Here is a 12,861-nt window from a genome sequence, read left to right as displayed (position 1 = left end):
ATACAGAATTATGCTGAATCAGTTAGTGTCTAATATTAATAATCTTTTAGAAGAAGTAGATGTTTGTAACAGTTAAAAATTTAGCAATATGTTAATGGAGTCTGACAGGCATTAAGCAGTCAATGAACTCCAACTCCAGAGTCTGTATTTTCACAGCAGTGGGTTTTTGTTTTCAGGATAACAGGCTTAGCTTTACATTGGCACACAATTGACAGTTACAGCTGATCATTTTACAGTGTAGGACTCTTCATTGCCTGTCATTGAAAAGTATGTTTGTAGCGGTACCCTGAGGCCGCATCTAGCCAGAAACAGACGTTGTCACAAAAACGCCAGAAATGTCATTAATTTGAACGGGGATAGTCCATTTATGCTGCGGCGGTGGGGACCGCAGGGGAAGCCGATAAAAAAAAACAGCAGGGTGCAGCAGAAAAATTAAAACAGAGTCAACTTTTGGGGAAACACAACCCAATGTCATGTTATTTTCTGATTGCTTCTCAGCACAAATAAACGCCCTCGCACATTCCCTATACCACTGCACAACCCAAAGACAGGAGAGGAGCCAGTTAATTTCTAAGTATATGCATGATCCATCGTGTTGATAAGTCTGTGAGTATTTGGTTCTGACAAGTTAGAAGTTATTTATTCCTGTGTGTTACATATTTCTCCTTTATAGTGAGGTCAAAAAAGTGTAATTTAATAAATCGTGTTAATTCATAAACCTTCTCATATCTAGCATTACCTTGTATAACATTAGGACAAACTTTACATTATGTAAGTGGGATATTTTCAATCATTCAGTACAAATTTATTTTCTTTTCTTTACAAATGTGATTTTCTTTCTTTGCAGTGCATATTTGCTTGATGATTAGACTTTGTTCTAATCAGCTGATACGTCTTCCTGTTTCATCGGGGAGGATGATGAGCGCTCTCAGAGGAACAGTGAAACAGCAGGTCCAAATCCCTGTTTCATTGCAGGTGTTCCCACAAAAGCATCTAATTGCCTGCATCTCAGCATTGTCGCCTGCTCCTCTGACTCCATGGCTTAGCTCACAACATCCATCTGTATAATAAATTGGAGCTGTTAACCATTTGACTATCCATTCAAAGCTAAATAAACTTAAGCTCAAGTGATGGGGTGATCTATTAAATGTCAAACAGGCTGATTAAGCGCTCTCTACAATTACGTTATTCCTCTGCCAGTTTATGTAGCTTACATATCTAAAGGTCTCCGCTGCAATTGTGTTCACCAATCTGATGCTCCACTGTGTTTAATTCAGGCTTTACAGTAAAATGTGACATTTTCATCTACCCTGTATCTGATATCAATACAGCAGGCTGGCAGGACAACAGAATAGCTCGCGGCAGCTTTACGCTTTAAACAATATTAGGAGAGAAAAGAGAGAACATCATGAATGAATATCTCCAGTAATCTTCCTTTTAAGTTTGATCACACAAATATAGACTTGTTGAATGCAGCTGCTAAAACCCGTAGCGACACCTTTTCTCCCAGCATCCAGCACCTTTTTTAATTCATCCTGCTCTGAGAGGCATGGACATTACAAGACTGCCACAGCAATCCCCCAAAATAATTTCCCATCCCACATTAGTAAAACAGCCATGAAGTAGAAGGACATCATCAATTTCTACAGGGCAATAATAACAAAGAGGTTAGGAACTCAGTCTTCTGCTGACACTTACACTTCACACCATGTTAAAGACTCTCCGCAAATTCCCTCCATTTTCCATTTCATTTCCAGAGCAGTTAAAATCCTTTGATGCAAAGGCCACCAAGAATTGTGATACACCACCAAGCTCGTACACTGAGAGCTGTCACAACTCGGGACATAATGGAGGCATTTTTTTTCAGACGTACATGGTCTTGCATGGTGCAAAGCCCAGGTTGCAGGAACAGTTCCCTTGCAAAAGCATCAGGAGAACTTGCTTTGGTGGAGTATCTGCACATGGGGAGGCGAGCCCTGGCATTAACTACAGTACTGTACTGTACAGTAACTGATGGCCAGCACGGGGCAACCACTTGTTTCACAAAGAAGTCTCACTGTATGTACTCTTATGGCAAAGTGACCCTCTTTGTTGCATGATTTATGGCCTCAGCAAACAGTTTGATGAGTTTATGGCTTCAACTGCTTTCTTTCCAGTCTTCTTCAATAAAGCATGTTTATTTTGTTAATTATGGTCCTGTTTAGAGTAAAACAGACCATAAAGCAGAGTATGCTTCAGGCTGTGGCTGCCTAGAAACATATTTTAGTGTGGCCAGGCAGGTTGCCATCATTACCCAATGACCAACCAAAACCAACTAACGCTCAACTTGTAGTAGGTCGTCAGTAGACTACTGCGCATGCTCCTGTTGCAAAAAAATAAAGCTGACGACCTCCGTGATGCTGAACTTAACAATTCACAACAACAGTAGTCCACAAATCAACGGGTGTCGTCATGGTAGGTTCACACTTGGTCTACAGCCATGTTTGTGGCTCCATGAGGCTGTACATAAGCACAGTGATGATTTGTCAGCATGCTAATATGTTCTTATCATCAGTGCTAACATACTTATGTTTAGCAGGTACAATGTTCACCATCTTAGTTCAGCATGTTAGCATGCTAACATTTGCTCATTAGCTATAAAAACAAAGTACAGATAAGGGTGATGGGAATGTCATTAGTTTGGCAGATATTTGGTCATAAACCAAAGAATTTTCCAAATTAATTTTTTACTTGGCAATACTTGATTCAAACTTTATGGGGTCACCAAAATAAACATAAATGTCAGTAAAAACCTACATGGAAGTCCATCCAATAGATGTTAAGATAATTCAATCTAGATCACAGGGTTAGGGCAAGGGGCAACCTCTGGGGCTGAAAAGTTAAGTCAATGCAGAAGTGCCGAAACTGCAGCTCTTTGAGTGGCCACTTCAGACTGACTCCAAAAGCAAGTCCATCCCCGTATCTTATATTAAAATGTTCAACTTTACAGCAGAAATAAACATGCTTACAGCCTGACAATTTTGGTCCCTATGACAGATGGGTACCATTACAGTTGGCTAGCTGCTAGCTACCCACTTCAGTTGGACACCTCAGCTCCACTCATTCTCCACCTCTTTACCCATTTTTGCATTAGCTGGGAGTTAACAGGGTTTGGCACTGCCAAGATGGTGACAGCAAGAGCCACCACACTGTCAGCTTCAAAACAGCTTTTCAAAAATTTACGGGTGATGTTGCAGAGGTTCTGTCCACTGTTTACTTCACAGTCTATGGGTGAGGGTCATCTCTAGAGCCACACCTCTAGCATGGCTAAAACAGGACAATATTGTCTTTCAGAGATCCAGAAATGGGTCAGTCAGTCAGTCAGAGGAAAATGTCCATAAATATATTTTTTAAACGTTTATCTTTTTAACTTTCATGGCATTCCTCCACTTTTAATCACATCAAAACCCTTTTAGATGCCAAAACAATAAACTCTAAGGAGCTCTCTTAGTGCAGGTTCTGCGTGCCAAACTTGCGTCATTTAGATTGGTAGCCCTGGCTGGAGATTTGAACTACAGTCCAAAGCCAAGGCCAGCAACAGCCTAAATCAATAGTGAACCTGACGGTATCACTATATATCATATTCAAGTGGAAGATAGTGTGGGGTGCCAGACAGAGTACAGGACCACACATCAAAAAAATTTAGGGCAATTTGTCCCAGATGCACAAACTCTGTCTCCAGACTTAGCTGCACAAAGAGGAGGGAGATAACAAAATGTCGACACACAGAAGGATAATTCTTTATGCTGCTAAGAAAACAATGAAGCGCTACACTGATTTCTTCATTGTTTTGGATGTATAATTGTCAGCTGTGGGGGGCAATGGATTACACGTGATGGGATTACATAAGGATACAAAAAAGGTAACTGTATTCCATTACAGTCACAGAAAAGAGGTAATCTGATTACCAATACATTTAGTGAAAATGGGGATTATTCGCAGAATGACATTTTTGCACACATTACAGCACTTAACAAGTCTCACAGCATCACTCTAGTCTTGTAAAGCTAATCTTACAGTTACCATGGACTCTAGTGAAATTATTTTGTCTTTAAATCATAAAAGATTTCAGTACAATAACAGTTATGCATTCAGCTGTGAAAATACTTTTATCATTAAAGGACATCTCATTTAAAGAAACATTAAGACAAACCGCTAACTTTTGCCCTGTGTTGGGCAAGCTACTTGGAAAATGTAGTGAGCTAAGCTACAAGTTATTCTACATTAAATGAAGCTTCACTACACTGAAGCTACCCACCAGAGAAATGTAGCAAGCTGAGCTACAATAAAATGACAAAAGTAGCTTAACTACATCAAAGCTATTTTTTTAAACATAAAATAAAGTATCTATGTATCTGACTGTCTGTGTTTTCTGTATTAGGAGCCATCTACACAAATATCAAATTATTTATTTAAATTGACCACAACAATTTGGTTTTATAAAGAAGTACAAAAAACTGCACAAGTAATATTTCTGAGCAACATAACCCAAAGTTATACTTTTCAGCTTCTCCTGTCTTCTCATTTTTCCTACCTCTTCCTGCCTAAAGTTCCTTCACACACATGCACGCGCGCGCGCCCGTTTTATTCTTTGCTGCCAAAGGACATGTTGCTAGCTAGCGCCATGTTAGCTGTTGGTGTTTGCTGACTGAGTTGTGATGATTATCTTAGCTAGCGATTGTTGTGTTAACTTTGGGAAATACCTGAATGTGTCCTTAAATTTGTATTGGACGTCTTTGATGTTGACAGCAGCTTCCTTTTGGGGTTGCACAGTAAACACCGGAACGTGTAACTGTGTTGTGAGGACTCTTTAAGTAACGCGAACTTGTTAAGGTTTGGCCATGGCGATTCACATACACACATACACGTCTCTGCCACCGACTCCTGCTGCGCGCACCGCGCGCAAACAAGCCGTTTCTCAATATCAAGTACGCCAAGTTCGGACTGAGCAACTTTGACTTGGGAGTACAGTCTCTCGAGGACAGGAGGACACAGGACGGTCATTCTGCTATTGGGACAGTAGCGTACTTGATGTCACCATCTTAGCTCGTCTATGGCGGGCATCAGCAGGAGGGCAGGTACGTGACGTCAGATGGATGAGACGCATTTAGGGTTTAGAAATGCGTGGGGAAATGTAGCTTCTGTGGACGCTACCGCGTTATTTGATCACTAAAGTAGCTTCACTACTGAAAATCTATTTGATGTAGCGTCAAATTACATTACTTAAATATTGTGATACTTGAATTGGGTCACTAACTATATTTCTGAACAGATGTTTGTACAAACAGGTGTTAGTTTGTATTTTTGAAGAGGTATTTGTATCAGAATACACTTTTAAAGTAATCCTTCCAACCCTGATTATTATACACTGTACTGACCACCCTGCACTAGACTGATCTGGACTGAACTAGACTGTGCAATAAAACAACAGGGGAAAATGTCCCGAGGTGACATTGCTCCTCGAGAGGCCATAAAGCCGCATTACTGATCCACCTCTTGTTGTCAGTTATACAGATCAGGGTGATTACATGCATAATACATGAAGTCAGTCAACCACAGGTTCCCTCTCAGAACACGTCTCCCCAAACCTAACCTGTACCTGAACCATCCTTCCTTCCTTCGATCAATGGAGGCATCAGCTCCCGCCCAACAAATCTATTACAGTCAGTTCATCAAAACAGTCATCAACAGATGAAGCTGGAAAGCTCTTCATTTACTGGTCCCCCGCTGTTTGACAAGCTGGAAACTGCACCGTGTCTCAGTTGACCACAGAAAGAAACTCTTCAGTCTCTGGCTGCAGCTGAGATTCACACTGCTGAAGTGGGGATAGAAATGAATCTCCCCATTATGTGCAGCACAGACATTTCACAAGTAGGGATGGTCCTCTACTCGTGCACGGGGTGATGATGCCGCCTGCCTGACAGATTTCTCACACTTGCCAGTGATGGCTGAAAAGGAGAAACACATACTATCACATGTAAGCCACATACAAACCCAATCCACTGGTGTAAAATGATTGTTAGCCCGCTTCAGACGTCTAGTAATTAATAATTAGGAAGAGAAAAAAATGGTCAGTTAGCACAATTATGATTAATTGAGATAAAGTAGGCGTTTATGTAAGAAAATCTGTCTTTAAAGTGACTTAAGATTGTAATCTAGATACAAACATGTAGAGATGAAAAGATGAAACAGAACATTTTTAAAGCAAAAATGCCAAATCTTCGCTGCTTTCAGCTTCTCAGTTGTGAGAATTTTCTGCTTTTCATTGTCCAATATGACAGTGGACTGAATACCTTTGGGTTTTGGACTGTTGCTCTTGGTTAGGGTTGCTATTTTTTTTTACATTTTAGGGAATAAACTGCATATCTAGGGATGCAACTAATTATTATTTTGTCAATTTATTTGTCTATTATTTTTTTCAATTAATCAATTTGTTGTTTGGTCTATAAAATGTCATATAATCAGTGTCTCCAAGTTATGTTTTTTTTTTTTTTTGTTTGTTTTTTTTTTGTTTGTTTGTTTTTTGTCCACAACCCAAACACATTCAGTTTACTGTCATAAAGGAGTAAAGAAACCAGGAAATATTCACATTTAAGGAGCTGGAATCAGAGAGTTTAGAATTTTTTCCGTTTGATTATCAAAACACTAGTTTTCATGATTGTCACAGCTCTAAAACGATCAATCAATCGATTGAGAAAATAGTTGGCAGATACTGAACACAATAATTAGTTCCAGCCTACAAAGATATAACCTCTCAAAGTGCGGATTGAACAGCAAGTCAGTCCAGACCCAGCCCAAACCTCCAGGTATGAGTACAATACATTATTATGAAGTGTAACACTTTGTTATTTGAAATACATCTTCTATTGATCACTAAATTGTTGGTAACATTAAACAGCTGCTACATCACCTTTTCTCCCACTAGGATCTAATGTATTTTTACTATCATGACTGTCTTGACTGACTGATGTGAATGTATGTTGCTAAAAAGTTGAGTTGATTAAATGTTTGTTTCTTATTGCTAATTGTTCCAGACCTCTCACCGTGAATAAAAATCAGATGCAGACCTTTGATTGGTAAGTCTGTGAACCCCTGCTCTATAAGAACCAATACCTTAGAACCTCTAATTCGCTCTTTACTTTTAATTTAACAACTAACAGACTCACCATGCATGGGCTTTCAGCTGTTGTGTGTTTAAATCATGACTAGTTCTTCATCTTTCAGTGCATGTCAGACAAACTGTTTAAACTGCCCCAAAGCATTTAGTCTCAAAGAGCAACAATAAAGAGTTTAATGCCACACCCATCAGCAACAGGATCTGAATCTGATGATTACATTCCCCATTAAAGAATTAAATATTTAACGTATCTTATTTTCTCCATAATTGGGAAAAGTTGGCTGTAAGTGGGCTGGCTGGTCTGAACATCCCCAAGTTGTCCGTTAATGGTCTACAATCAAACCCTGCAGGAGCCAACACTGCTGCATTTTGAACATCACTAAGTAGTCTAAATAGTTGTTGAATGTTTTCCAGCGGGTATAAATAACGAACCATTTAGCCGTCACACTGAAGAGACAATAATAGGGTGCCACTTATCCCCCAGAATCCCCCCATTTCTACTTTCTACTTTTCTCTTAAGTTCAGTATTGATCTGAGCTCACATCCAGTCTTATTTCAGATGTTTATTTGACAGTAGCTGGCAGTTTGTGTGATTGTCAGGCTCACATATGATCAACCTGTTTGTCCTCACCCCCCTGTAATCCTCTGAGGCCATAATCGATAAGTCCCTGGTAGACCATTCTGCCTCTCCCTGCCAGTCCACCTTGAAACGCGGTGTGAATTTAAAGGCCACAGTAGTGCAGCGAGGGAAACACCCGGCGGAAAGGAACACCCACTCACGTAAATCAATTAGAGGCGCGTCAATCAAGTATTGACTTCCTTACTTAAAAGAGTAGCCACAACACATTAGCAGTCAGCCCAGTCATAACTTTACTACTTAACTTGCAGTCCATTAATCCTTGAAAACGGCCTTTAGTCTCAGCCTGGGCCAATAACCACCAATTCAAACAGCAGGTTTCAATTTATACTAATGTTCACACCTGATTCTTCTTCCAACACCTGCTACTAACCGACATCACCTCCTGCATCATGAGATCCCGTTCACAGTGCAGTGTATTTCCCTTTGTATCCCTCTTTGACCTTCAACAAGACCAGCCATGCTAGCAGCTCTGTGAGGATGCACTTACACACAAATGTGCTTTGAGCGTGCTAGCATGCTCACAATGAGCATGCTGATGCTTGACAAGGAATACTGACCCTTTTCATCTTAGTATAGCACATTTGCTAATTACCACTAAGAATGTAGGACTGCTGAGGCTAATCGTAAGGTCATTAGTTTTGCAGGTTTTTGGTCAGTGTTGGGAATGAAAGTTTGACCCACTGAAGCCCCAAAAAATTCAGCCTGTTCAATCATGTCTTTGTCTGAGAACATGAACATCTGTACTTTATTTCATGACAATCCACGTAAAAGTTGTCTAGACCCAGGTGATGGGCCAACAGACCAACAACTACTTGATACACCGACCAAAGAAAACTGCTACCTCTGTACAAAGCTGCTTGCAAGCAGTGTCATTGGTTAAAAATATGAGAATTCAGATGTTTATTCACCTCCCTAAGCTGTGAGTGGACTCTGCAAATAAAATCATGTCCAATTCTGTCATCTTGACAAATAACAGAAAATGTATGCTGGCAAAATTGTTACTTACAAAGTGAAATTCTAAGCTAGCATCTACTGGAACACAGCTAGCTGCTTAAAGGGCCAATGTGTAGGTTTCAGTGGCATCTAGTGGTGAACTTGCAGATTAGAGGTTCAGTTAGCACCTATAATACCCTGACTGAAACATGAGTAGTAGCAAATGAGAAAGCTAGGCTATTGTTAGTTAGATACAACTCACAACCATTAAAAGTTGCTCATATACCAAGCCAACTAACGAAATCACGTTACATGAAGCCACAGTAGATCTACAGTCTGAGACGATTTGTTCAGTGAGGTGGACCAAGTTCATTTAGTTCACCTGCAAGTTGTGGTGAAAGGGGGTGTGGCCATGATGTTTTGCGAAGCAGCCACATGTACCAGTCTGATGTGTTACCAGTTGATTCCACCAAGCACGGGACATCTGCGCCACGGTTTTGATCCATCCTCTGCACAGCTGTGAGCCCCACGGGCAGTGTTTCAGAAGCACTTCAGCAACGTAGCGTTTTGCTTAACTGATTATGTTTACTTGCTCAGATTTTGTTGATTAGCTCTTTGTACTTCTACCATGGATAAGCAGGGTATGTGGTTAAATAGTTTCTTTTCTGTCTGCCTTTATGATCATGAGTCTGCATCTGCATCTGACTTCCTGCCCATTCAATCTGCTCTTTGCTAACTGATGTGGCATCCATCAAAAATAGACTCAGTGCATATTTGAAATGGAGCGGAGTGCTACTTCTTGGACACGCCAAGATACTCCTGATGGAATCACAAGCATTGTGTAGAATGTCTGCGATCAGCTCCGGCTGATGTGGCCCAGCCACGCCTGGTGGAATTTAGCTGTTAGAAATCTGCTACTTCAACACCATGGATTCATCCATATACAGCACAGTTAGACTGCTGATGTTTCAGAGCCGTGGTCGGGACCAAAGATTCACAAACGTCAGTCAAATAAACCATCAGTGAGTCAGCCACACTAGACTAACTCTCTCTGGACAGAGGGAGGGCATGCAACAAGCAAGGTTGTTCTAATATAACACCTGTATTAGAAAATGCCTCCGTGACTGCCTAAAATGCTGGAATTGGTATCAGCGAGTACCCTAGTCTCTGCACCGATCTGATACCACGTTATTTATAAAAGCCCAAACTGGGACGTTGCGACTTCCCTGCAACGTCATGTATGGCGCAATTTTTGTTACATGTGAAATGTGTGTCAAAATACCATTTTAAATTAAATATTGTGCTGCGGGGATGTTCTGGCCTACACATCATAGTCTACAGACTTAAGTAAACTTCTTAGTTTGGTACACAACCCTGCAAAAATCACACCTTAAACATCTTAATATCATTTAAATGAAAATGAGAATAATGAAGTAAAATAAAAAATCAACTCCCCCCAATATCTCCAATCATATTGCAACTGTTTCAGCACAGTTCGGTTTAAGTTTATTTGTATAGAGCCAAACCAATGCAGCAGTTATCTCAAAACAGTTGTCAAATAGAGCACATCCAGGCTGTGCTCTTCATAAACCCAGTTTTTCCCACCATGAACAAGCACTGCATCAAGGGAAAACATAACAACTCTGACAAGCAGAGCAGATCTAGGCTCTTTATTAAGGGTGGAGGCCCTCCACATTTTGCATTTGCAGTGAAAATAACTGCAATTAGATATCTTTTCAAAACTGTTCAGCCCTGGTATCAAAATGCTCAAAGGTGTTGGAGTCAGTATTGTGTGCGGGGGGAGGAATCGGAACGTCTCTATTAACAAGGGGGATGCATTGTGCTGATTTTGCTAATCGGGGATGCCATCCCACCTCAAAATGCCTTGCACCGATCATAGATGGAATTTAAGCCTTCCTGTTCCCTTACTTTTCCTACTGGGCGTCCATGACTCCTGTGGAGGTCAGTTTAAAGTGACCTTACCGAGCTTCCTTCCTGAATAGAACAAAAAGCCATCAAAATAACTTTTCTGGACATAAATACTGTGTAAACACTTTTTTTTTAAATGACAGAATTATTGCAGCTTTTTTTTTTTCCTCCTCGGGGCTTGATACGTTTGTATTTCTGACAGCACATAGAGAGGAGCTGCTGCTTTATTGCATGCACCGTCCTCTCCCATCCTCTCCTCTCCTCTCCTCTCCTTCCCACGGATGCTGCTGCTGCTGCTCGCACACATCCCCGCACACTCCTATCATGTTGTTGTCCGTGTGTGGTGAGCTCACATTATCTCACATCACAGGGAAATGAACAAAAAAAATGGCTCCTCCTACTCTGCCTTTTTGCTCTTTTACACCCCCCCTCTCCTTCCCTCCCCTCCTCTCCTCCCCTCCTCGGTAGCAGCAGGTGTTATTCTCGTGTAACCTGAAGATTTAAGGTGGTAATTAGCATTACCTCTTAGCCCCCAGAGAGTTATTTATGCTTCGTGGTGAGCAGCGGGGGGGACACGAGTCTTGGAGTGTTTCTGGGCGCCCGATGAGAGGAGAAATCACGCCTCAAAAACACGTGGGAGAGATTACTCAAATATGCCTCCTTTGTACCCTCTTTACCCCTCTGCCGCTGCTGCTGCACGGTCATCTCAACAAGCTGCAGCCCTGTCTCTTAGTGCTTCTTTTGCAGGATGTCGGAGCAGCGTAAATAACCTATATACACTTGGGTTTCATTGTAGCTAGAAGCTTTGACCTTGTGTTATACTGCCCTTAAGTAGGTATTATAAATGCACAAAATATTGGCAATGCAAAGCAGCAAAAATATGCATAAGATAAAGTGTCTCTGCCTACAACAGGTTCACAATTAATCGCTTGGAATAAAAGCAGGATTGTGCTGAATGATAAGCATCCTTCCTAGAGGCAATTAACTGCACTGATATTACATAATGACAGCCCACACTTTTCACTATAACATCACCGGTGCAAAGACAAAGCTGTGTTTAAATACAAATAAATATCTGTACACGCTAATAAACGAGGTGACAGTGCGTCCCCACCTCTTCATGAGAGGCAGTCACAGCGGGTCAGGAACGAAACACCTTGAAACTGTCAGGATGCTCCTTCGCAAAGAGTGACAGGGGGATTTCTTCTTACCTTTGGTATTGTCCTCTTCCCTGTTCAGATACATGGCTGTGACTTCACTCCGAGGTTGATAATAAATAACGGTGATGATGGCGTTGTTGTCTCAGTAATAATGATGTGTTTTGTGGGTACTCCTGTTGGCGTGGATCGTGAACTCCTGACGCTGCTGATGCGCTGTGTAGTAGTAGCTGTTTATTGTTTTGTTGCTCCTCAACAGCCTCTCCTCTCCTCCTAGTGGATAGGTAGGCTAACCAGTTTGAGACTCACTCTCTCCCTCCCTCTCTCCTCTCCTCTCCTCTCCTCTCCCTCCTTCTCTCTCTCTGACTCCCTCCCTCCTCTCCCTCACTCTCTCTCCGTCTAATAAGCGCCGCTTCACTGTGGCTCCGAGGACAAAACGGGGAAAAAAAAGTGACTTTTTTGCAGCTGCTGTGTGCAGAAGTCTTCTGCCACATGTGGTTCTTCATTATATGTGTGCGTTCATTTGTCATTTTAAAGACATTGTTTTGCATGTTGCTGTTGCACCTTTGGGAGTTAGACACCCGAGTTACAAGGGTTAATTGGGAGTCTCAGTGATAGAAGGAGTCTGGCCTGCGTGCAAAAGTGCAAATACCCCAATAAGTACCAAAGTACTCGACTAAACGCACCAAAAATTATTTTAAAAATAAGAATATGTGTATTAATAAATTCCTAAAATATTACATAAATTGATATTTCTGTCTTAATTTGCTTCTGTATTTATTTACTTGCCTAATTACTTTACTCATGTATTTATTTCCATATTTTTTTCCCTTTGCTTTTCCCCCGTTATTTTATTTCCTTTTTTTTAATGCAAATGAGGGGGCTGTCGTTATGGAGGACCGTACCTGCCAAAGTCAAAAATAAATAAACAAATAAACAAACAAAGAGGGAAACAAGTGTTGGGGGGGGGGTGCAAAGGCTAATATTACAGAATAATACTACAAATAATATAGAGTAATTAATGCTTCATGGTTCTTTTAATGGCA

General features: G+C 41.0%; 1 protein-coding gene across 1 annotated transcript in view; it reads right to left on the bottom strand.

Moving 5' to 3' along the window:
- The window catches only part of syt7a (synaptotagmin VIIa), a 113,006-nt gene extending 100,916 nt beyond the window's left edge, over window positions 1-12,090 (bottom strand). Inside the window, exon 1 of the mRNA XM_084734725.1 lies at window positions 11,870-12,090. Coding sequence (XP_084590851.1) covers window positions 11,870-11,903 — 34 coding nt within the window. The 5' untranslated portion in view covers window positions 11,904-12,090. The remainder of the gene's footprint in view (window positions 1-11,869) is intronic.
- Window positions 12,091-12,861: the final 771 nt, after the last annotated feature.

This window comes from Lutjanus erythropterus, chromosome 13, assembly GCF_056507025.1.
Source record: "Lutjanus erythropterus isolate fLutEry1 chromosome 13, fLutEry1.hap2, whole genome shotgun sequence".
NCBI lineage: Eukaryota > Metazoa > Chordata > Actinopteri > Lutjaniformes > Lutjanidae > Lutjanus > Lutjanus erythropterus.
Note: the sequence above shows the minus strand (reverse complement) of the source record. Positions and strands in the feature narration are given on the sequence as shown.